Consider the following 26164-nt stretch of genomic DNA (forward strand, 5'->3'; position numbering starts at 1 on the left):
ACAGCCTCTCCCTCCTTCCTCAGTACACCCAGGGCAAAGCCGCACCCCCCCCCACCCCCGCAGGCACCAGGCCCATAAGCTCCTGACCTGGACCTTTTTCTTTCTTCCTTTTTATCCTCTTTCCACTCTTAGCTACAGCTTTCTTCTTTAGCTTCCAAAGCTACTCTGGTTGTTCCAGCCTTCACCCGACTCGCTGTCCTCTGTCGCCCGTCAGTGGCTCCCTCATGCCCTTGGATGCTTCAGGCTTCATCTAGCTTTGCCTCCATCCCCCACAACACCACCGCCCAGATAGATTCAGCTTTGGCTTACCGTCACCCAGTCTCGCTCGCACATTGAGTAGTTGTGAGTTGAATAGAGACCCACCTAGGAACGGTTGGTCGTTGGTGCGGGGCCAGCGGAAAAGGCAACAGTAAAGAGTGAATTGGGAACAGAAGGAATGGCTGCGGAAAGTCTCTCACCACCTGAAGAATCAAGGGCAAAGGCTCATGTGAGGGCCAGGAGGCACTCGGGACCGGGCTCTGCTCCTGTTCCCACCTCAGCTAGGCTACTTCCTGTCTTACCTCCAGCCCTTCCTCCCCCCACCCCACCCCCCACTGCACCCTCTGGCCCTGTGGAACTTCTCACGTCCCACTGTGTATTCCATGCACTGCAGACTCAGATGCCTGGGAGGATCTTGCTTGCTTCCATCTGCTAACAGGCGCCTTCTATTCACCTCTCTAGAGCATGGCAAATGTCAGCCCCTCTGTGGAAGCCTGTCCTGAAACTTCCGCCTGAGTTTATTGCTCCCTCCACTCTCCCACACCTGGTCCACAGCTCTGTTACAGTGCCTGTATTATTACACAAAGTGGCACTGACTGCCTTCCTCTCCTCTGTCTCTGTCTGGAGACTATGAAGTTTCTATAACAATAATAATTATAACAGCGAATCCATACTGAGCACTAAGCCAAGCACTCTGCGTGACTCACCTTATTTAATCTTTTCAATAAGCCCTGGAGGTGGGCCAGGAATTAGCCCCAAGTTTACGAATGGTTGCATAAGTTGTGTTACTCATGAATCAGAGCTAGAACTTGGTCCCGGAGCTGCCTGATCCAAAATCCATATTCTTATCTTCTATCCATCAGGCCCTGGGCTAGACATGAAAGGCAAGATGCTAAGCAAAGCCAGAGCCTGTTCCTGTTCTCAAAGGGCATACAGTGGTGAGAAACACAAGACTCTATCGTGGCACCCCCAAATTAGTGTTCAAGTTCTGTGTGTGAAGAGAAAGGCATGGATACCAGGGGACTCAGCCTGGCTCCAATGTCTGATTCGTGCATGTACCTCAGGCCTGAGCAAAGGGCTTACTCACTGCATGATTCTTTACCCATAAGAGCAAATTTGGCTTCCATCCTCCCTTCCAGGCCCCCTTGCCCCAAAGTGACTTAACAGCACTTCCTGGCCAGTGTCTCCAAGAGCCTTTTAGGTCTCCCCTGGCTCTCCTGAAAGTGTAGCGGAAGTTTCGCTGATGATGATGATGAGAGATTCAGACAAGCGACTTAATGACTAAGAGACTAGAAGTGTTCTCTAAGAGATGGGCATCTTTGCTCGGCCTGGATTCCCCAGGTGAACTCGGGGCATTGACGCCACTTCTTGCCTGTTTAGAAAGCAGCACGATTAGCCTTGGAGAACAGCAGAGCATTTGGGGGCTACGAAGGCTGAAGGGCTGAGAGAGTTTGGACTACAAAACAGGATTGTTAGCTAGGTTCCTTGAGGTGCGCAGTGGACACTAGTTCAGTATCTTGGGCCATCTCGGCAGATGATGGTTGGTAGAATAGATTATCTAGTGTGAAGTCTTTAGGTCTTGTGGCTTTCAGGATAGATCATCGAGTACCACCCTTTCATTTCACAGGTGAGAGTTCAGAAATGTAAAATGACTTGTTCAAGGTCTCACGGCTCATAAACAGCAAGCGGGTCTAAAAAGCTGGGTCTCTTGGTTTGTGGTTCACTGTTCTTTCCTGGTCAGCACACTATAAGATTCATCATCATCACTGTCATCATCATCATCATCACCACCCCCACCACCACCGCCACCACCATTACTTACTATGTCTAGGGTTATATTAAGTAAGGAGAAAGAAATGCTTTCCCGATCTGTGGCAGGTTGCCGCTGTGGAGCAAATGAAAGCAGCATTGCCATGGACGTACCCTCAGAATCTTGTTGTCTGGGCACCCTGGACCCTGAAGCCTGAAGCATGCTGCTATTACAGGCAGAAACATTGGTGGGTGGAAGACAGGCTGCACTTCTGACAGGTTTTCCCGGAAGCCAGTCTCCCTTCCCTGGCAGCGGGCTCATGCCCTCCCAGCCTCGGCCAAGACTTCAAGCTAGTGAGCTCAGACCAGCCCCATTGGGCCCTAGGTTAGGTGAAGAGGGCAGAGCTGCTTTCTGCCACTTTGTGGACATCAGTGACCTCTCCCTCACGGGGAGCTCATTACCAGTCTGCCCCGAGATGGCCTCAGACATCAGGTAGAGATGAAAGCAATAAGGCACCAGCTGGTCTCCAGCCCCCGTCACCCCTGGCTTTTATTAAAGGCCAGAGCCTCAAACACTGCTAATGAAGATAAAAGGCTGGCGAGAATTGAGTTGAGACCTGTGTCAGAGGTCAGAGCAGAGAGAGGGCTGTGGCCCAGCCTCGCTTCCCACCAGGTAGGGTGCTTCCTGCCTGGCTGTTTACCTCCCACCTCTCAGTTTACTAAATATTAACCTACTTTGCGTTAGCAAATAACCCAAACCCATGTTGTCTGCCTGTGGAACAATACTGCTTAACCCACTGGATCGTAGCTGCCAGCTTGCCAGCAGGCCACGACAGGAGCCCCTGGCACTGGGCTTCAGCCCCAGACTCTTCCTCTTTAAACCATGATGAGATTCTGGGCCAGTTCCCGTTTCTGTCTGGGCCATCAATAAAGAGCAAACATCACTCTTGGATACAGGGCCTGGGATTCCACACTGCACCACAACCCAGTACCCACAGGACTTCACAGTCTCCTGAGAAAGGACAGCCCTGCAAACAGAGGGGGGGGCTTTGGGCCGGTGCTCCCCTGGAGAAAGCCATCCTAAGAGTTGTTCACAGAGCCTCCATTTACCCTGATGGATACCACGTAGCCAAAGCCAATCTCCCAAGCTCATAAACAAGCCAGCTCTGTGTCCCTAAAAGAAGTAGCTTATGAAAGAGCCACCTTGCTGTAGTAGCATGCCACTGATGGGTACATGGTGTCAGCAGCCTTGGTTTGTTACCTGTTAGAGGAGCTGTAGGGCCTTCCAGAAGTCTTCCCGAGGCCCTACCTTGCTTGTAGCATAGGTACAGAGAATCCTTGCTGCCAGCGTTCTTTTGCCTGAAATGCAACCATCCTTCCCTGCACGCATCTGCAGCCCCTTGTGTGTGCTGCTTGCTGTCTCCAAAGCACACATGTTTTGTAAGGCAAGGACCCCACACCAAATGGCCCTTTGGTTAGTTACTACATGGTAGGCGAGGGCACAACTGAGGAAGAGGGTTGACTTGGTGACTCCCATGAGCTTTTCATCAGTTGTGGAATTATCTAAGCAAGAAGAAGAACAAGCAGGATTTTGGCATAAGTCACTAAAGTTATGTGGAGCAGAGGTTTGCGCACAGAAGATGAACTTATGAGGAAATAAGAAAGAACTCAGGTGCTGAAAGCCCCCAAACAAACTTGCGCGTAGTGTCTTGATTTAGGAGCTGAGCTAGGGAAGAGTTGAAGGTGTCTAAGCAGGGACATTGACGTATGAGTGCTGCTAGTCATGCAACCTCGGGCAAGTCCTTAACTTAAGGAACATTCATTTCCTCCAGTGAGAGGCAGGCATAACGGGAGCATCTACCTTGCAGGGCTACGCTAAGGCTCACTGAGGGAAATCAGCAAAGGACTTAGCAGGCAAGCAAACAGCACAGTGTTGGCTCTTGTTGCTGTACTTAGTGAGCCTAAAATAGTTTCTGGAACTTTGGGCAGGATCAGACTTAGAGTTCTGTTTAGGGAAGTAAGGAGAGATAGAGTTCTGCTTACTTCTCATTGCTTCAGTCAGAGTATTATCCAGATGTGCCCCCTGGCCACACAGATGCACCCCAGACATGGAAGGGGATGGTGACATTCCCACAGTGCCAAGGTATAGGGCAGTTTCTCTGTCTTCCTCCCTTGATGAAGGGTCTAGGAAGACAAGAGGACATCTGAGAAAGATGGTAATCCTAGCACCATCTTTAACTATGTACATGTTATGGGTGTGGGGACTGTGTCCTTTCGACCCTGAGACATGCCTCCAGCAATCACTCATCAAATAAGAGTGGGACAACCCAGGCTAGAGAGATAGCTCAGTGGTTACAAGCACTTGTTTTTGCAGAGGACCTGAGTGATTCCCAGCACCCACATGGCAACTCAAAACCATCTGTAACTCCAGTTCCAGGAGATCTGACATCCTCTTCTGACTGTCACAGGCACTAGACACACACACATAAAATTAAATGAATATGAAAAGAAGAAGAGGAGGAGGAGAAGGAAGAAGAAGAAGGAGGAGAAGGAGGAGGAGGAGGAGAAAAGACAACTGAATCAACCAATGAACAAATGGGTGTAGTCAGAGAGTCCTTACCTGGCTAAAAATTCCACTAGTATCAACTCCCCCACGACATACTCAGCCATTTATTAATCACATTCTCTGCCTGATTCCCTGACTTATTTCCCTCTTAATACTTTAGAGTAATTTGTTTGATATATATATATATGTATATATATATATATATATATATATATATATATATATATATATATATATATATATCCCTAAAAATGTAAGCTCTGTGAAAATAGAGGTGTTTGTCTCTTTGCTCTCCATAAATCAACACCTAGCACATAGCAGATGTTCAATAAATATTTTTGACTGAATAAATGAGAGGGTGAATGAACAAGTAGAAGGCTCCATCTGGAATCAGAACCACCTCAAACTCTGACCTTCTCTTCTTCCTCCACCTCCTCCTCCCACTAACTTGCCTCTGGGAGACGGCTCAGCATCTTTGAATTCTAAGCTCTCTGTCCCCCCCACCCCCTTCAATAAGCAGGCGGAGAAAGCAATCTGGCGAGGTGCTATCTCATACAACAGATGGACGAGCTTGCCATCTCTCTAGAAAGATGCTATGACTTTCTAGGAAGGGACATTCTCTGCTCTCTCAGAAGCTTCCAGGGATCCCTAGGCGGGATGATTCTGGTGTAGGAGAGGCAACAGAGCATGTGTGTGTTTCTAAAGGCTCATTGCATTTTAGGGAAGAAAACAAACAAACCGGATGTGAGGCGGGTCATAAAGCACAGGATGGCCAGAGTACATTTGCCTGGTTGGCATCATGGCCTTAGCAGGCTATGAATTCCTTGCACGTCTACTTCTAGACAGGAAGATAGTGCCTGGGGCCAAGACGGCCTGGTGGCGAAAGACAAATAAGCTGAGAAACAGAGCAGAAAAGAATTGCAGATGTCCTGGAAGCAGGGCGATCCGAGAGCTGGAGCGTGTGTTCTGACCACGTGACTGGATGGACGGGAAGTTAGAGGGTCAGCAACAGGGCAAGGGCATGCAAACCAGCACGGGTCTTCAGCCAGTGGCACACAGAGGGCTAGTATCCAAAGCATGGCCAGAGTCTGATCAAAAGCAAGAAGGACGAGCTGGAGTGCAGCTCAGTTGGCAGAGTGCTTGCCTAGCAATTCATAAACTAGGTATGGTGATGCAGGCCAGGCCAGCACTTAGAGGGTAGAAGCAGGAAGAGTTAGAGGTTCAAGATCATCCTTAGCAGCAAGGACCAGTTGGGGGAGATGACGATGATGACAAAGATAACGACAATGAAGATGAAGAAGGAGGAGGAGGAGACGGGAGAGGAGGAGGAGACGGGAGAGGAGAAGGAGGAGGAAGAAGAAGAAGAGAGGCGATCACTTGAAGGGACATAATTGTTGCCTTTTGTTCACAGGTCCCTCAAATGAGGCCCGTCCCTTGGGTCTTAAGTCCGTTCACTACTGCAGTTCCAAATGCTTTGGGCTCCAGAATCCCCCCACCCCTTGCGTAGAAAGCAAGCACCTTCACCTGCTTTCTCATCTTCTTCTTTTGCAGGAAAGTGTGGACTTGGGAGAGATCATGTTCTCCCTGTGCTACCTGCCCACAGCAGGCAGGCTCACCCTCACAGTGATCAAGTGTCGCAATCTCAAGGCCATGGACATCACAGGCTACTCAGGTACCCACTTCTCTCACCCCAGGGCTTATCGTGTGGCCTCCCTCAAGTCCAAACAGCAGGATTTAGAAGAGTATTCTGGAAGAAAGGACAAGAGTTGGCACTGTTCTTAGGAGGCAAGCTGCCTGCATCTATTTCCACCTCTGCCGCCTCCTTCCTATGTAAGATGTGACTTCTATACTGATGCTCTGCCACTGTGCGGGTATAGATCTGTGATAACTGAATTGAAGGAGGAAAAGATCGTTTGGCTTACAGGTTCAAAGGTTTCAGCCCATAGTAATTTGACCCTCTTGCTTTGGGCCTGTGGTCGCACAGTACATCATGAAACCTGTTAGGGGAGCCTATTCTCTCACGTCAGCTAGAAACAAGAAGAGAAGGAATGAGGCCAAGGTGCTAATATCCCTTTCAAGGGCATGTCCCCAGGAGCCTAGAGTTTCTTGTGTGACTAGTGTCACAATCTGGGGACCAATGCTTCAATGTCCTTGAGGAGCATTTAAGATCTAAACCGTAGCAGTTATTTTTTAATATGAGAGGTGGGCGTGTTGATACTGTGCACTGGTCAATTCAGAATTCCTGTGGTGATCCATGCACTCGTAGGCATTGGGTGGGTCCTATTTTTATTATGTCATTCTGGGAAGGGTGAGCAGTCTTTCCAGTTCCTACTGAAGATATATGGGTTGGAATGTCAGTGTTAGCAGGTTCACCCAGGCCTAGGGCAACAGTCTGTATACTAAGCCAAAGGAGTGAATGTGCTGGAAAGCAAAGTGCCACTGTATACAAATATTTGTGGTTTTCCTGCAAAGCCCCCGTGTTACCCTTAGCAGCATAGCACAGAATAAAAATCTAGTGCAGTTCCAGCCATGGGGAGATGCTTGTGTGAAGGCAGCTGCAGAAACTGACAGGCTTGACGTGCCACAGGAGGTTTGACCCTTCCTGCCACGTTGCAGGCTGCCATAGGGGGACTTACCTGCGTTTTAAGCAGTGGCTTGAGGCCTGGAAGGCTCCTCCCCCACTGTCAGTTCAAAGTGCCCTGGGATGTGCAGAAGTGAAGCCTTCCAGAGTACTTCTCTGGCAATGAGGGGCTGCACTGTGATGCTGAGTGTGGGAAAAGGCTCGGCTTGTTTTCTAAAACCTCCACCCAAGAGGCCCGCCGAAAGATTCTGATTATCAGTGTGAAACCACGAAGGAAGTTGAACTTGAATGAGAATACAGAAGAGGATTTTCCCAGGTGTTTCCATCCATTATTTATTTTCCTGAAAATAGGATTACGAGTGTCAGAAAAAGTATGGTGGTGGTGACACCAAACAGTGTCACTTACCCGCACCCCCAGCTTCTGGGAAGTTGAAGCAGGAGGATTGCAAGTTTGAGGCCAGGCCAGGCAAATAGCAACTTCAAGGCCAGCCTGAGCTACATAGTGAGACCCTGTAACAAAAATACAAGAGAAAGTACTGGATTAGCTTGAATAAAACCCTGAATTCAGTACCCACCATAGGAAAGAACGAAAGAAGAGAGAGAGAGAGGTCTGGTAGAAAACCTCTGGACCTAGTGGCACCTTATGAACATGGAGAAAGGGGTTTGAGGCTTAAAAACTGAGGTTTTAAAAACAAAATCCTCCTAGCCGGGCGTGGTGGCGCAGTGCTTTTAATCCCAGCACTCGGGAGGCAGAGGCAGGTGTATCGCTGTGAGTTCGAGGCCAGCCTGGTCTACAAAGTGAGTCCAGGACGGCCAAGGCTACACAGGAAAACCCTGTCTCGAAAAACCGAAAAACAAAACAAACAAACAAAACAAAACTTCTCACTACCCTGCTCCAGCCTCCAACGGTCGCTGCAGTGCCCACTTCAGCCCAGTAGCCCTCACTGAGGACCACCCCCAGGCCTTCCTCCCCCAGAAGCAGCTGACGTGCATCAAGATGCAGCAGAGAAGCTCACGAACCTCTGCTGACGTGGGAAAAAGCTCTCCGGCAGCAGCAAGCCAGCTTCCCCCCAAATACAGCCAAACGTAGATTTCATTTTAATACCAAAATAAGTGCACGCGAGGACAGAAATCCACTAAGGGCTCTCAAGGCGGCTGAGGGAAATAGGATTTTGCTGCCCCTAGTCCCCAGCATGGTCTTCTCTGTTGTAATCAAGTTGATGTGCTGGAGAGTGAGCTCAGAGCGTAGCCGTAGGTAATGACAAGAGCTGCTGTAAATCAGAGGGTTTGGGCGAAAGGATTGTTTTCAATGTTCAGTTCTAACCTCTCCCTTCACAGTTTCACCTCTTCCCTCCCTGGGTCTGGGATCTCACGGTAAATCTGGGCCGGGTTCTGTGCGTGCAGGGGCGCTCTTTGCAGCAGAGTCTCTGGAGCAAGGCATGAACCACCGTACGCATTCATTAAGTATGGATTAATGAGTGAGTGAGCGAACGGCGAATGAATGAATTTGCATAGAGCTTATGAGTCTGGCCCAAGGTGATGAAGCAGGTACCAGCATGCCCGGGGCGCCTTGTGCCGCCTCCGTCTGTTTGGGAGGCTGAGATTCCATTGCCTTTAACCCAAAGACGTCTGCCATTCAACCAGTACGGAAAGAAAACGGAGCTCCGTAATTTCTCTTCCAGACTTGCAACAGCACTGACCTCTAAAACCAAGGATCTTCCTATCCTCTTGGAGCTAAACAAGCCCAGGATCAACTATCTAAGCCTACTTCCCAGAATCCACGATGACAAAAATAGCACAAAACAGTAGTAAAGACCAATATGCTACCAATGGGTGGGTTCACCCTTTTGTCTCCACTGCCTCTGGTTTATACTGCTTTGTATCTAGTGGTCAAAAGTGGCTGTGAAGTCAGGCCTGAGATCAACTCTTAGGCAAGCCATTAATCTCTCTTTTCTGCCTATGAGATGGAGATGTCGGTGCTAAGTGTTTGATGGTACAGACGTAAAGTAAGCCTGATGACGTCTTAGCACAGAGCGTGTTCCGAATGCTGGATTCTGATCACTCCCACACAGTGAGGTAGGAAGGCAGTCCGGGGTTTTAGGCCCCTGGAGCTCAGGGCATCATAGAGAGGACCAGACCTCAAAGATCATCTGGGGCCGCCGTTCCACTAACCCGCCACAACACTTTCCCGAGGCACCCTGGGGAGCAGCTGGCTCTGATTTTTGATTAGCCTCTTGGATGCTGGCGAAAGTTTGATTCCTGCAAAAAAAGAACTCAGCCTACCAAATGTTATTAGCCAGATATTCCTTATAGGAATGGACTGGGTTGGGGGAAGAAGGCCCTGGCCCAGTGGCTCATGGGACAAGTGGCTATGCTTGTATTTTCTTTACTTGGAAATGTGTCCTGAATGGGGTGTCCGGAACCAGGAACAGACGAGGAGCAAGGTGGTACAAACCTAGAGACACTTTCTAAAGCATTGTGTAGCTGGAAAGACTGGACTATTAAAGATGGGTCTTGGGGCAACTCTTTTTTGCTTCCGGTGACCTGAACAATGCACTAGGGCATAGCCATAGGGAAAGGAGCCCGTGAAAAGCAGACAGCTGTGGCATACAAACTCTCAACACTCCTTCCTTTTTACCAAATGCTCCCCTGAGTGGGAAGCCCTGAAAGAGATGGGGGGTTGATTAAATTCCTCATGGTCTCCCCCGGTTCCTCCATAAACCCAAGTGTCCCCGTGGCTAAGGTGCAGCTGCCACCATCACACTGGTTAGTCAGCAACTCACTTGGATGTCTGTGCAAATGCTTTCAAAGCTTGGAGCCCGGCTGGGCTCATCTCTCAGGCGTGTCGTTTCTCTAGTTTTTAACTCCATGTGTAGCCTTCATCTGCCCTTTTCCCCAACATGATGCCAAATGGTAGGAGGCCTAGCAGGTGCTCAGGGATCCAGGGGGCATGGCCACATACCTCAGAACTCCAGAGCCAGGAGAGGGGTTATTCAGGCTCATGCTTCCTGGCAAGTTCACATGAGCCCTGGCTTTTGGACAGGAAGATGTCTGAGCACATCAAGGCCTCAAAGCTATTATTGCCTGTGAGTTGTCCTCTTCCTTGAGCCGTGCAGCATAAATACTAATTATAGTGGTGACCGAGACACCTGGGCTATGAGATATAATAAGTGTCCCTTCATCTGGATGAGTAGAAAATTTCAGGGTAGAAAGATGACCACGAAATACCCATTCACAAAGCTAAAGGGAAGAGAAGATTAGGAGGTACATGGAAGTTTGAAGAAAAAAAAAAAAAGAAGAAGAAGAAGAAGAAGAAGACATCTCTTTGCAGCATGGAGAGACTCCAAGATCCCACTGAGAAATAAAATGTCAACAAGCTGCCCTGAGTCTCGAGGAGGAGGAGGAGGAGGAGGAGGAGGAAGAGGAGGCTGCCTCCCTCACTCTCCTGGCCACAGTCCCTACTTGCTGCATTGCTCAGAAGTGGCCAGGAAATGGCTTCCCGGGGAAGTAGCAAAGCCAAGCCACTCCCATGCTTCTTGAATCCAAATGGAAATGAGTTTCCGGGGACAGTGGGACCCAAAATCATGTCTTTGAGTGGGGAAGACAGGAGCAGCATTGGGACTGACGTCGTTGCTTCTTCCTAACACGTGACTGTTCCCTGGGCATCACCACATCCTATTTTTAACCCCCTTTATCCTTTGGTTAAAAAGCTGGCAAAACTCCAGAGGGAATGGTTCTATATAGGTGAAAGAAACAGAGCTTTTCGTTAGCTTCAGTGCTCTTTTGAGCTCTCTAGCCAAAGAGAGTGCAGCCGAGATTTAGGGCTGGGAACTACATAACCAATTGACAAGCGTCTGGTCTAAATCGAGGCTAGTTTTCCTATTAGTGACACACCATTAGGCACTCTCCCACGAATACAAAGGTAGCTAAAGACTGAGTTCATTAAGTGTGGAGCGTCCTCAGAGACAGGTGTGCTACATAAATGCAAGGTGCCTTAACCCACTGATCCCGTCCGATGAGCAGCAACAAGCCCAGGGATCCAGTCCCTCTGTGGCAGATGCTGCTTAAGGACATCTGTCTAATGATGGCTCACACCTGGCATCTCAGCACTTGGAATGGCTCAGACAGGTGGATGGCTCTGAGCTTGAGGCTGGCCTGAGTCACAGAGTAGCACCTGTGTCAAAGAAAACCGAACCAACCAAACAACAATCAGTTTAACATACTATCTTCTTGCCCTGCCCTCTCATTGACACAGATCCCTATGTCAAAGTATCCCTGCTGTGTGATGGGCGGAGACTGAAGAAGAAGAAAACGACCATAAAAAAGAACACCCTCAACCCCGTCTACAACGAGGCCATCATCTTTGACATCCCCCCAGAGAACATGGATCAAGTGAGCCTGCTCATCTCCGTCATGGACTACGATCGGTAGGGGCCCGCCCTCTCCTTCAGTACAGTGTAGGTGCCCTTGACCTGCCACTCCAGGGCCCATTAGCTTCCACTTAAGAAAGACGCAGGAATTGGAAAGAGTACAGATGTCCCCATACTGAACACTACAGCTTCTCTTTCCAGCCTGGTCCCATCAGGGGGAACTCTACCTGTCAGCTCCCCGCTGAATTCATTCCCAACTGCTCCTCCTCTTCTGCTTGCCACCAAGTCCCACCTTCTGCCCTTTCCAATGCCTCACTAGCATCTCCTCTCCCGCAGGACAGCTCCCAAGCCCCCATCACTCTCTGCCCTAAGTCAGCCTCCAGACTCAGGACACATTCTGCCTGGATGCTTTTCTCCCGGTCTGAAGAACACCCCTGGCTCCCATTACACAGACTTCCCATAATCTGGATCCCAAATGACCACCCCACTAAATCCTGTCTTTCCCCGCCTCTTTTTTTTTTTTTTCATTCTTTCTTCCTAATGGTGGCTCAGAAACGCGTCCCACTAATCCATCTCCCATGACTCTTCTCCCAGGACCATTTTAGCTGAAGGACAGAAATCACACAATAAAGCCTAGGTGTTTAGCTCAACTCCTCTGGCATAGTAGGTGCTTGACTAACATACTTGAGAGATGATTTATGTCCTTTGCTGAGTGAATAAATCATAGCCTTGACAATAGCAGTATGGAGAAATGATGCTCAGAGCAGGTTGGTTTATTTCCAAGTGCTGGGCTCTCCGGAGAGTTTGTAGCATGCCTCCCAAGTCAAATAAGGAAGAGACAGACTCCTAATGCCCAGCCAGGCTTCCTGACACTGTTTCCTGAAATTTTAAATACGTCTGTAGCCTTTGCTCACTTTGCTGACTTTAAATTAGGATGTTGGACAAAGCCTCGGGGCCACTGGCAGGCTAACACCCCCAATAAACACTGGTTTTCAGAGCTCAGGGTTCTGAGTTAGATACACTAGACAGAGTCCCGCTCCCTTTCTGGGAGCATTTTTGAATGAGCAATGCTATGACCTTTGCTTCTCTCTCAGAGTTGGCCACAATGAGATCATAGGCGTCTGTAGAGTGGGCATCAATGCCGAAGGCCTCGGCAGGGACCACTGGAATGAGATGCTGGCATACCCACGGAAGCCCATCGCACACTGGCACTCCTTGGTGGAGGTAAAGAAATCCTTCAAAGAGGTGGGTGAGGTCGCCTGGCCATTGGCATGCGTGCTGCATGGTGGCGTGGGCTGGAGAATGGCAGGTGGCTGCTTGTGAATCCTCGGCCTTTTTATGGGAAGGGGGCATGGGAGCATCTAGTGTATTAGCAGGCAGATGAGGGAGGAGATGGAGGCTGCCTGGCAGAAAGGTCTCTTGATTGTGAGCATTTCAAAAGTAGCAGTGATATGGCAAGGAATGTTGTGCAGCTGGCAGCCTCCTCGCCTAGCATGCAGCGAAGCCCTGAGTTCAATCCCCCGGCACTGCCTAAAGTTAGATGTGGGGGCACACACCTGAACCCCTAGTGCTTGGCAGAAGGATTCAAAGCTGAAAGTCATCCTTGGCTTCATAGCAGGTCGGAGGCCAATGTGGGTTAAACAGGACCTTGTCTCAAAAAATATCCAAGTCCAAAAGCAGCAGGGAGTTCTTAATGGAAGTGAGAATTCTGAGGAAGTCTTCCCAGCAGTCCATTGGGCTGAGCCTGAAAAGCTTTCACAACAAAGCCCCTGGGCCAATTTAGTCCTATAGGAGTAAGCCCCGAGGGGGTGAGATCAGAGTTGGCACGAAATTCCACCCCAGGCAGAACAGTAAGTTCTCTGAGGCTCCAGACAGCCACCACTTGGCAGGATTCACTTCTTAGGTGAGATAGCCAAAGAACGCAGTCCTCCCTGCTCTGCTGCATACGATGTCTTACCATCCCTGGGAGAGAGAGGGTATGGTGTCAAAGTGTCACACCTTCTGAGTGAATTTAGCTGGAGACCTGAGCGCTAACAAAGCTGGGGCTCCAGGCTCCCAATCTCCTCTCTCAATGGCAGCTTTGAGGAATATTCATCGTCTGTCCCATTCACACCAAACCCTACAAAGGAAGATCCGATGATCTGTCAACTTGGTAGTCCCCCGGCCTGCCTTTCCTTAAGCGTGTTGGGATGTTAGGGTGGTCAGTCAGGCTTTCAGCTTCATTTTCAGTACCTCATACCCACTCCACCCTGGAAATCCGGGAGAGGATGCCTTCATCTTAGTAGGCACTAAGTGTACAAACGGTACAAAAAAGAAAACTCGAGACAGAAACTAAAGATTTCTCTCTTCTGCCACATGGCCTTTAAGAGCACCGTCCCCCTGTCTCCGCTCTGATCAGAAAAGGCATGGCACACCTGAGAACCTGCAGACATCCCTTCCCTTCTCAGGGCGGGTACAGCAATTCGACCATGGCTTGAGGTATCATCCCAAAGAAGGAATAAAAGCTAAGGAGCTTAATTTAAGCATATTGAAATCTGGTGGAGACAGTGGCTTCCAGGGGGCCAGACTAGTCGGGCAGCTTACCTCCCCAGGCCCTGAGGCAGTATCAAAGATCTAGGGAAAGGCCACAGATCCTGTCAAGTCAGGTCTTTCCATCCATTCTTGTGACCGTGGCTGCAGTGATTTTACCACAGCGCTATGGCACTTCAGGGAGTGAGATCAGTCTCTCAGAGTTCCTTCAACCCTTGTGGAGCCCTGTCCTCTCAGCCGGAAGGCGCTTTTCATGGTGTGGGTGAGGTCCCTAATCTAGTCACAAGTAGGCACTCCTGGGCAGTGCCAGCCAACGGTGAAGCCACTCTGACACCTCACTCGAATTCAGCCTAGGGACAGAATGTAATGTCTTAACCCCGCTCCTGTCATAACACTGTGGAGACACTTAAGAAAATAGTAAATATATTAACCAGTTTCAGATGGGCCTGGTGTGGGCTGTGAGCTGAGAGGCCTTCGGCAGGCTGCGACAGTTCAGGCATTCGCTGCCCTCCTCTGCTGATAAGTGAGAGGATAACGCTCCCACCTCAGCTTTTCTGATAAATGCTGACCCTCGGTGACAAAAGAGCCCAGGAGCCTCTGTGTGGAGCCACGGCTGCTTCTGTAATCCTACCTCTGCAGTAGTGAATAGGGTTAGGGTCACCGTTGCCAGGCTGCTCTGCCTGCCTCTCTGGCAGAGAAAGAAACCACGGTGGCAGTGGCTGGAGTGATGCACCCCGGAAGTGGCAGGCCTTGGCCCGGGAAGTATGGTGAATACTGTCTAACTAAGCCAAACAATTGATTCCGAGGGCCTTCTTTTTTTGGAAACTCCAACTGGCTGGTCCAGATGACAAAGGCAAGAAAGATAAAGTGGAGTGAAGCCCTAGAAAATGAATATTTGATGAGACAGTAAAGGGAAAGTAACTGTATATGGAAAACGAAAAAGAGATTAAATTGATTCATATCCTTTGGGTTTACTTTTTTTCCTCCCTTGACCTGGCAGCTCAGAGAGTGCTGAACCCCACCCCACCCCCACTCCCTCTCTTCTCATTCTTTGCTCAGCGGATTGCTCCTCTCTGTGAGGAAAGGCTAAAGGTAGCATTTGTCTCAGCAACTTAGCAGTTTCGGCAGTATGCACCAGTATGGTTTTCACTGCCCCTCTTAACACCCACAGTTTAAGTATCTCTATAAAAATGTGTCTACGGCCTCGCCTGGCCAGTACAAACTGGTCATTGTGTCCCTGGGGTTCTTTTCCCCTGTGACCTCCTACCTTGCCTTCTTTGGGTTCTGTCTAGCTTGAAACTCAGATTTTATATTTGTGCAACCCATAAAGAAGTCGTCCGTCCCAGCTTTTGGGATGATCAATGGCCTAATCTCTACAAAGCCGTCCATGTTTGTCTCACACCTCTCTTAGCAGAGTTTCAAGCGCTGTGATCATTTCTCTTTTATTAATGAGAACAGAGAGCACCATGCGCGCTCCACTGTTTGGGGTTTAAAATGAAGGTTGAGGGAAACAAATTAACTGGAAAGGTATTTTTCCCTGCTGGGAGCTCTCATGAATAAAAATCCATTAAGCCATAGCAAGTGCCCTTCCCTCCCAGTGCTGCCGTGTCACTGTGGCCCCCACACACAGAGTCGACTTGGCCAGTGACCTTATTCAAGGTGCCTCCTAAACAAAGGGCTGTGTTCAGATCACTTGACACAGATTTTGAGATCTCCGTTGGAACATTATCCATTTCAGTTTAGCAAAAAAACCTGAGTGGGGACACAGCTGCCTCAGGACAATAAGCTCCCTATGTGCTGGGGACAGATTTTCTGCCATTCCAGAGCCACCTTGATAAGCCGGCTGGAATCATTTACATTGTCCATGAACTTCATCTCTTCCCTTTGTTGATCTTCGTAGGAAATAGCCAGGCTTAGGATGGGAGCCAGTGTTCCCTCTTCATTTGTCCCGGATAAACAGTTATGTTCTGTGTGACCACTCTCCGGGCTGTGATAGAAAGAAAAATAAATAAATAAATAAATAAATAAATAAATAGATGCTTCACCTAGTCATTTCATGTTTCATGTTCTGACCTGGCCTATGGGTCAGATTGTTGTAAGTAGTGTGCTTCCCCAGGAGAGAAGCCTGTAATTACTGTAACTAAAGGTAGTGAGGGAGAAATTGGAAGTTTTGCTGAGTGAAAGCACCAGGAGTCATCTTATTTGTCACCTTCTGGCTAAGAGACACTGGCGTCAGAAGTCACAGGGGGCTCAAGAACCAGGCATTTATGTATCTAAAATATTTCACCAGGGAACCCCTCGGGTGTGATTTCAGTCACGTGGATGCTGCAAGCGGAGAGACAGCCGCAGGAGTTAGGAGTAAGTACCTGCTGTGGGCCTGAGAAGGTTAGGGTTCTTATTATACTTCTTTGTGTCTCTTTCTTCCTCTAGTGGGTGGTCCCACACCAGCACAGCAGCACATAGTGGCAGGACGGTCCCACGCCAGCACAGTGGCACACAGTGGCAGCGTGGTCCCACACCTAGCACAGTGGCACACAGTGGCAGCGTGGTCCCACACCTAGCACAGTGGCACACAGTGACAGGGTAGACCCACGTCAGCACAGTGGCACACAGTGACAGGGTAGTCCCACGTCAGCACAGTGGCACACAGTGGCAGGGTGGTGCCATGCTAGCACAGAGGCACACAGTGCCAGCGTGGTCCCACACCTAGCACAGTGGCAGCGTGGTCCCACACCAGCACAGAGGCACACAGTGGCAGGGTGGTCCCATACCAGCACAGAGGCACACAGTGGCAGGGTGGTCCCGCGCCAGCACAGAGGCACACAGTGGCAGGGTGGTCCCACGCCAGCACAGAGGCACACAGTGGCAGGGTGGTCCCACGCCAGCACAGAGGCACACAGTGGCAGGGTGGTCCCACACCTAGCACAGCGGCACACAGTGGCAGGGTGGTCCCACGCCAGCACAGTGGCACACAGTGGCAGGGTGGTCCCACACCTAGCACAGAGCCACACAGTGGCAGGGTGGTCCCACGCCAGCACAGCGGCACACAGTGGCAGGGTGGTGCCACGCCAGCACAGTGGCACACAGTGGCAGGGTGGTGCCACGCCAGCACAGTGGCACACAGTGGCAGGGTGGATTAAAAAGGAGCTGGGAGTGAGGAGACCCGACTGAGTCCTGGTTCTGCCCCGAACTGCCTGTGCCTTGACTTCTCTGTGTCTCTGTTTCTTACTTGTAAGAAGAAGAAGAGGTTTAGACTGGGTGATGTCCCAATTTCACCTCTGGTTCTGACACACTGAGACAGTTCAGGCCAGGCGCGTGCCATGGCTGTCACCCACAAGTTAGTTGTAGAAACCTTCAGTGTGCCTGCACAATGAGTACTAAAGAGAAAAGAGCCCCTGTGGACCCCCCATTGACCCTGAAGTCTTCCCACTTACTGCGTAGGTCAAATGGTCTACTTCTCATGTAGCTCAGATGTGTCTGGAAATTACTGAGAAAGGGGATGTTTGCCCTCTTGGACTCTCCGCCACAGCCGTCGGAATGCCTGCGCCCACAGCTCTGTCTCTCTCCACAATAGAGATCCCTATAGCTCATGAAAAGCAGAAAGGGGCTGCGTTTGTGGTTCAGAATTCCATCTTGACCACTTAGGGGCTCTTGCATCCCCCCCTCTGTCTCCTGACCTGCCTGCAGGCCATGAAAGAGTACTGGCTCTCCCCAGCCGCCCCCCACCATGCCAAAGAGTGAGTGAGCAGTGGACACTGCCTCACTTTGACGTTAGAGCACTCCCAGAGAGGTCAGGAATAGTCCCAGGGTCAGATCTCTGCCCAGAAAGCATCCTAGTTATGCCTGGCCTTTTCATCTGAAGAAGCATCGAATGGATGCAGGCACAGGTCCATCCATCCTCTGCCAGCTCCTTGACTTCATCACGCCTCATTACATCATCCACGTCAGCAGGGCTTGGAGGGGCACTGGGAGGAGGCGGGGAAGGAGAAAGGTATTGGAGGGGTGTAGAGGGAATGGCCTCCTCGAGTCCCCCACCCACCCACCCACCCACCCCCGCCCCCGGTTCACGAGCTGGTGAAAATGCTCATAGGATGCCTTAAGACTGAAGAAGAGAGCCCCAACCAAGCAGCATCAAGGCTGTTTTTTTTTTTCTTCTCCTGTGCTAACAGCTCCCAGACAAATTACTAATAATTCATGATCGTAGGTTCTTGGCAGTAAGGGCAGACACACTGCCTCTCTTTGCTGCTAACATAATCTGATTTTCAGTGTGTGAAAAATGGCCAAAGCACTCAGAAATGGTCCAGTCATAACTCACTAAAGCTCAAGCACTCACACATACACACACACACACACACACACACACACACACACACACACACACACACACACTTTTGTATACATATTGTAAAGGAAGGTAAGATTAGGTCTGCAGATCTTTTCTGAAACCCAAGTCTCCCAAACAAGATGCTCTGAGCTTGTAGTCTTATGTTTTTGCATGGCTGATGGCAAAAGTCGAGAAAGCTTACTGAGGCTGGGAGAGGTGGGCACAACGCATGGGCCAGTTAATCTGAGATGTCAATTCCGCTGGCAATAAATGACCAGGCTTTTCTCCTCCCCACAGTGGCAGGGCCGAGCTGCCAGCTTCGACAGTGAGAGCTCATGCCCTTCTCCGAAACCACCTCCGACACCATGAGCCACACGGCCCAGCCAATGGGACTCTGCAACGTTATTTTCGCACTTGTTTCAGTCGGTGTTTGTGCAGTCACGGTGATGGTAGCCGCAGCAGCCACTGCCTGCCAGCCCATGGTCTTAACTGCTCCTGTGCAGGGCAAGGCCGAGACCCTTGTCATGTGTGATCAGATCTGTCGTAGTCTTCTCTGTCTCCCAAGGTGATGTTTTTGTGGTTTTTTCTGCTTTGTTTGGGTCTGCTGCCGAGAGAGAAAGAAAACGCGATGATTAGAGATGCAAATCAAAGAGTGGATGGCCCAGAAGTTGGTTCTGGGAACTACGGTGTAAAATAGCAGTCTTTTAGGGGAAAGACAGACTGGAGCTCTGAAATTTTGTGCCTCCACCCAATGCTCACCCCTTGGAGAGGGCAGCGGTAGGATGGAGCCATGGCTGTGTTTTCAGCATCCTGCAAGAATGGAACCTATCAATCTCGGAGCCTCTCTGAGGCAAGTGATTCCTCGTGAACGCTCTCCACTGCTGGGACACAAGCCAAGATGTGGTCTGCTTGTCCCATGTTGAAACCACGAGACACCTGCCGTGTTTGTGACTCTGTCGGGGGTATGGGGGGGATCCACGCTCCCTTCTTTGTTGGCTTTCCTCAACTGGAGACATTGTGATTCCTCGTGGGAACTTAGTCACTTTCCTTAGGAACGATCTCACCGAAACTAACCACGCCATATGCTTTCCGACACACTACAGTTAATGATCACATTTGTTTGAAAACAGGATTTTGTTCTCAAAAATAACCTTCATTGTAAAGAAAGGAGGCACATATGTTCCAGAATTATTTCTGTGTTATACATAGCTTTATAATGCCACAAAGTACCAAGCAGCTGTTTAAAATGCCTAAATAGAGCAAAGAAAAATCTAGACAACACGTTGTCCTTTTCTGAATGGGGCATTTTGAAACCCAGACCACATTTTTGAGCCTGCTTGTCCATGAAGAGTCTTCTCTTAGTTGAAACCCAGTCATCCTGAGACTAGTCCAGCCCCCCACAGACTCTGGGACAAGAACTCACTTTAAACTTTAGTTTTATAAATGAATAAGTATTCTGTGTTGTTTGTTTCAGTCGTAGTGAAAGAATCTTTGCTTGTCTGATTATTTTTTTTTCCATTAGATCTCTACCTTAGGCCAAATTCAGTTTAGAAAACAAATATGAATGGCTGTATTTATAATAGCACATTTCTATAAAGTGACCGGTGGCCTTCCTGCCAGGCCCTGTAAGTAGGTTGGTCTGCTCAGTGTAACATCTGGGCAGCTCTCTAAGCACATGAAAGGGAGTTTCTTCTGCAAGTTGTGGACACAAGGTACTGAGTTTTCATCAGTGTAGGACTTGCATGAAGCAAGTCAGCTTGGAAAAATCCCTTCTCTCAACAGCAGAAGGTCAAGGACACAAAACTATACTCATACCTCGTGTCTTACTCTTTACCTAGGCCCCACTCTGCAGATGTAGCTACTTAATAAAGTAACACCCAATTTTAAGTCAGGCCACCAAAGTTGCTCTGCTGACCTAACTTTAGGTAGTGTTGCTGGGCAGAAGAATGACCAAACTGGACATGAGCCAACGGGACACTGTGGCAAGAGAAATGCAGACCAATCTAGACCCCCTGAGTAATGAGCCTTGGGCTAGGAGAGCTGTTATGTAAAGATGTGTTTTCTCCCCAAACATCTTAAAATTGGTAAGTCTTTCTATCCAGGCAGTCTCTGGCTTGGAAGTTCTCTCTCTCTCCCCCCCTCTCCCACCCCCCTCTCTTCTCTCTCTTTGGTTTTTCAAGACAAGTTTTCTCTGTGTAGCCTTGGCTGTCCTGGACTCCCTTTGTAGACCAGGCTGGCCTCAAACTCACAGCCTGCCTTTGCCTCCCAAGTGCTGGGATTAAAGGCCTGCGCCACCACGCCTGGCCCTTAGAAGTACTCTTGCGAAGGAGAAGGAAAAAAAAAAAAAAAAACCCACAAGGTCATGATAAGAGTCTCAGTGAGCAAGTAACTTCACCGTGTTTCTTGACCTTAGATGGACCCCACTTAGGTGACTCTCACAGCCACACAGCAATGCCACTAGGAAGTTGAGTTTTCTGGGTCATAAGGAGCATATAAGTTAGTGTGAGTATCCTGTCCTCTCAGAAGTGGATTCCAAATGCATGCCCAGTTGCCATCCCTAAACCTTTGGGCAGGTGGGATGATCCATTCTAAGATTTTAGAGGGGAGGGTGTGGTCTGCACGAATCACAGGATAGCAACTGCCTGTCTGAGAGACCTTTCTATGTCCCGGTTGCTTTTTTCCATAAGTGAACATCCCAAGTGCTTCAGGAAACCACGCGCTGCTTATGGTCAGCCCTCTCACCACCTGAGTCAACCACTGGAGCTCCATCAGTCTTGGTATATACATTAGGCATGGAAGCCCGCTCCAGAAAAGCTTTAAGCTCCTGGGTTCCTTCACCCAAGTCCCCACCAAGGGTGGCCAGACCAGTCCACCCCATCTTGAAGCACAAATGATACGAACAGGCTTCTCCTTTTGTTAGCCAGGATTCTTCCCCTCACATGTGAGAAGTAGCAGAAACTCAGAATAAACTGAAATTCAAAGTCGACTTCCTTGTTGGCTCCCCCTGGTAGAAGAAACCCCCTGCGGGTGGTGAGCTGTGGTAACCAGGGCCATTTGCACACGGAGGTCTGCTAAAGACACCAAGTTCTCCTCTCCTCTATTTAGCAGTGTTTCTTGGCTGAGGGATGCTCCCCCTCCCCCTTTGCACTTACCCAGGATGTTAATTAATTGTATCATCATTTAAAAAAATTACGTTGTTAATTACTGCTTTGTGTCTTCCCACCCCTGTCACAGCCTGGAGTTTTTATTCAATTAAATCTCTGTCTCTTGCCCATTTCTCTTGTCATTTTGTGTTGCTGGGATTCAGCGGGCAGCACACACACACACACACACACACACACACACACGTCACAACAATATAGCTTGTGTTTTTCCTCTTTGCTTCCCACAGATAGCCATTTCCCTAGTTAGAGACAGGCAGAGGGGCTGTTGGGTTTTCGCTCTGCTCAGGGGACACATGGGCTCCACGGCAGGCTGGTCCTGCCCGCCTTCTGTCAGGCTACAGCCCACAGAGCATCTGGGACATGGGGCCTGGCTGTCCCTTCATCCACTCAGCATCACAGGCAGCCTCTCCAGATGCTGAGGCCTCTGTGAGGAAATGGGCCTCACTCCTAGCCGGAAAGCACAATGTTTTCACCCACCAGGAGAGAAATACTGCTGACTCTCATAGAAGCACAACTTGGTAAAGCCTGAAGAAAATAGTATCACAGACTCAAGATCTTTTAAAAAGGTATTCGATCTCAACAGAACGTCCTCTCTGCTCACCTCCAGCTTCTAATTAATTTAGAAGGTGGCCTGTAGAGAGGCAAGCAGAAGGTACATCCATTTCTGCACAACTGCATCTAAATTACTGGCACTCTACAGGGAGCCAAACTGCTGAGAGAAGTGCTCTGATGCCTAAGCAGGCCACTGTGCCTTCTAGCATCTTCCCATCAGGTCAAGCAAGCAGAAGCCACAGAGATATTGGATCTAACTAGAGCTTCACAAACTAGCAGGATCAGTATTCATCAGTACAGGTTGGGTTGCGCTGCACTAACAACCTTCAGCTCTTAGAGGCTGAAAGCGGTAAAGGCGTAACTCTCATTCTTGCTCTGTGCCCATCATCACATCAGCAAGGAGACCCTTGCTCCATGTATTTCACCAGAGGCACAAGATGACAAAGCAACCAACATATGCCCACGGGAAAAGGACACTAGCATCATATTGGCCTGTGCGTTCTAGCAAAATGACATGTGTCACTTTCCTTCGCGCCCCACTGCTAGAATTACCCACATGACCTCACAGAACGCACGAGGTTCTAAGAGTTCAGAGGTAGAAGGCAGGAAATATTTACTGAGTAGCCCTAGGGAAGACCACAGCGAACATAACTGGCCCATGGAAGGTGGTATCCGCTGTATGGTTAATTCCCAGAAAATAAAGGAGCCAGGTACGAACAGCAGGTGGGGAAACCAGGCTGCCTGTGTAAGATGTGGTCACAGAGCAGATGAGCCACAGGGCTGACAGCTGAGCTGAGCTGGAAGCCAGGCAGAGTGAAAAGGATTCCTAACGTATGTCTTATATACCTGAGATCTAACTGATCTGTGTCTCCGGGAATAGCAGAGCAAGGGAAAGCAGTTCAGTTCTGGCTAAACAGTTGGAGATGCTGGGGTGGATTCTGGCAGACAGCTGCAGTTCCAGATGCAGCCTGGCAGAGAGGTCGGGCATGAGACGGTAATTACCGAAAGCTTGCGCACCCAGAATGAGAAGTGAAGACAGAAGGCTGACACTGCTAAGTGGGTGCCAGTGGGCAGGGAGGGCCTCAGAGAGAGATCTTCAGGGACCATCAGCACTCAGAGAGCAAGGGGAAAGAAAAGCGACACAACAGGGAGAGATGCCTAGGATGCACCAGTCAGGGGCAATGCTGACGAACAAAAACGGACCAATCAAGGATTCTAGAAGGTGGCTCTCCACAAGCTTGGCCAAGTTGCTTATACATAGCCCTGTTCACAAAAGTCCATTTCACTCACGTTTGCAAGTCTTTTTCCCCCCCTCTTCTCCCCTTTGTTCTGCCCTTGCCTTTTAAAAGCTGTGGTAAAGTACACATAACAAAACCCATGCCATTTGGATAGTAGTTGGTACAGAGTTTAGTTCCACCGCGCACACTGGTCTGCAGCCACTGTCACCACCACCTTTCTATCCACAGAATTTGTTTCATCCTGCAAAACCAAAGCTTAGTACCTCGCACTTACCACCCCCAGCGCCGAGCAACCACTGCTCTAACTTTCCATCTGTCTAGGTTTGACGGGCTCCTCACGTGAGTGTACTCGTAGAGTTTGCCATCTTGTGGCTGGCTTGTTTCACTTAGCGCGTCGTTATGTTGCTGTGTGTGTGTTAGAACTCGCTTCCTTCGTGAGGCTAATACTTCACTATGTGTGTAGGCGTGACACTTTGCTTATACATCCGTCATCTGTCCATAGGGACATGGTTTCTTCTGCCTCCAGGCCGTGTGAATAGCACTTCTCTCAACACTAGTGACAAAAATATTTCGTCTCCTACTTTCAGTTCTTACAGATGTATACATAAAAGTAGAATTAATTGCAGTATTATAAAAAATTTATCTCTGTTTTTTCTTTCTTTCTTTTTGAACCACTATCCTTATTTCCATAGCAACAGCTCCATTTAACAGCCTCATCCAGGGTACTTAAGATGTCTGATTTTCCCTCAACCTGGCCAGGGTGTTGTTGTTGTTGTTGTTGTTGTTGTTGTTGTTGTTGTTGTTGTTGTGTTTATGGTGGCCATGCTGTTAGGTAATGTAGTATCTTAGTATGGTAATTACTTACTTACTTAATTAATTAATTGAGACAGTGTCTCATGGAATCCAAGCTAGTCTAGAACTTGCTATGGGGTCAAAAATGGCCTCATATTTCTCTTGCCTCCACTGTGGGCGCTAAATTTACAGGTATTCACCACAATGCCTGGTTTTCTACGGTCCTGGCAATCAAACTGGGGGCTTTGTGTGCGCTAGGCTAGCACTCTACCAACTGAACCACAGCCTTATAATGATTTTGATTTGCATTTTCTAGTACTTAGTACACTGAGCATCAGTGTGCTAATTGGCCGTTTAGCATCTTTGGAAAAACATCTATTCAAATTCTCTGCCCATTTTGAATTGGCTTGTTTGTTGTTGAGCTGTGTGGGTTCTCTACATATTCTGGATGCTGATGCTCTGTCGGGTCCATGTTTTGCAAAATTATCTCCCATTCTGGGTGTTGCTTTTGTGTGTATGGTGGGTGGTACTCGCACCTGCTGGCACCCAGAGGCCAGAAGAGGGCACCAGATTCCTCAGAGCTGAGCCACAGGCATTTCAGGGGGACACCAGACTTGTCAGGTTGGTGCTGTTAGCCCCTGAACCATCATCTCTCAAGGCCCTGCTAGTTACTGCTACTGACCATGTCCTTTAATACCCAAAAAGCTTTAACTTTGATGAAGTCTAAGTCTAGTTTGACTGTTTGGCACTTCTGTTGCTTGTGCCTTTGATATCTAAGAAATCGTTGCCAGGTCCAATGTTCGTGGTGTTTTCCCTCTAAGTATTTTTTTTTACATATAGGTCTTGACCCATTTTGAGTTATGTTTTGTGTATACTATGAAGTAGGAATCCAGCACTCCATGTGAATACCTACTTTCCCCAACAGCTTTTGTTGACAAGACTGACCTTCTTACACTGAAGTGTCTTGGTTGAAAATCATTTGACCACATATGCAGCAGTTTATTTCAGAGCCCTCCAGTCTATTTCATCTTCCCGCATGTCAGTCCTTATGCCAGTACCATGCTATTTTTATTATTGTAGCTTTCTATTAAGTTTTGAAATCCGAAAGTGTTAGTCCTCCAGTTTCATATTTAAAAAAACTATTTTGAGGGCTGGGGCTATCGCTGCATGGCAGAGCACTTGTACAGCTCTGGGTTTGAACCTCGGTGCCACAAATACACGCATACGCACATATATTGGGTGAGTTTTTCCATTTCTTTAAGAAAACATCACTTATATTCTGATAGGATATATCAGCTAGGTATTGCAGTGTATCTGTGGATTGCTTTGAGTAATGCTGACAGGGATGCAACTCTTGAGAACCCTATAATGACTTCCACAGGGCACCACATGGCCACATTCTGTCCACAAAGTCACTTCACCTCACTGGGGATCCTACAGGTTGTGACCCTTAGATCAGGACCAAGCACAGTTGTAAGCATCAAGTTCAGCTCTCCAGACCTTGTACACCAACCCAACGACTGTTTTTCCTGTGGAAATTATCTCCCACAACTGCCAACAAGATGCAGCTCTGCAACCCAATGTCTCTTTCCTGCCCTACTTCAAGCCCAAATGTTCAACCACTTTAGCTATAATGGTAGGTCAACTTCTTCTGCATACACACTGACTGTATGCCAGGCCATGGTTAAAGTCCTCCACAGGCATTGTCTCATTCAATTCTTCCTTCAATCCCGTAAGATTAAAGAGCTTCCCAACGTCACATAACTGAATCCAAATATTTAAAACTCAAGAGTCACAGACCTAACCATGATGTTAAGCTGCCTTCCTGGAGAATGCAGCTCTTAAGGAGCTCACAGTCCATAGGAAGAGACATCCACATAAGTAGAAGGTAATTTCTCTGCCATATGGTAAGGATAATGCTAGGGATAGACCAGACATGGGAGGCCTCCCAGAAAAGAATTGCCTAATCCAGACATCTATGCCTCTGTCCTTTAGAGATCAAAAACTAAAACTTTTCCATGACAGAGACCTGCAATGACCC

General features: G+C 48.8%; 1 protein-coding gene across 2 annotated transcripts in view; it reads left to right on the forward strand.

Annotated features, from left to right (window-relative positions):
* Nucleotides 1-18992, forward strand: part of Syt6 (synaptotagmin 6) — a 60033-nt gene extending 41041 nt beyond the window's left edge. The window contains exons 4-8 of one of the 2 annotated variants that reach the window (XR_007832800.1): nucleotides 6125-6245; nucleotides 11410-11581; nucleotides 12619-12769; nucleotides 16344-16411; nucleotides 18675-18992. Coding sequence is in view for 1 of the 2 variants with exons in the window: in XM_051165870.1 (XP_051021827.1) it covers nucleotides 6125-6245; nucleotides 11410-11581; nucleotides 12619-12769; nucleotides 18675-18746 (516 nt within the window). In the remaining variant the exon portion in view is untranslated. The remainder of the gene's footprint in view (nucleotides 1-6124; nucleotides 6246-11409; nucleotides 11582-12618; nucleotides 12770-16343; nucleotides 16412-18674) is intronic. The other variant, XM_051165870.1, reaches the window with a different exon arrangement.
* Nucleotides 18993-26164: the final 7172 nt, after the last annotated feature.

Source organism: Acomys russatus, chromosome 23, assembly GCF_903995435.1.
Source record: "Acomys russatus chromosome 23, mAcoRus1.1, whole genome shotgun sequence".
Taxonomy (NCBI): domain Eukaryota; kingdom Metazoa; phylum Chordata; class Mammalia; order Rodentia; family Muridae; genus Acomys; species Acomys russatus.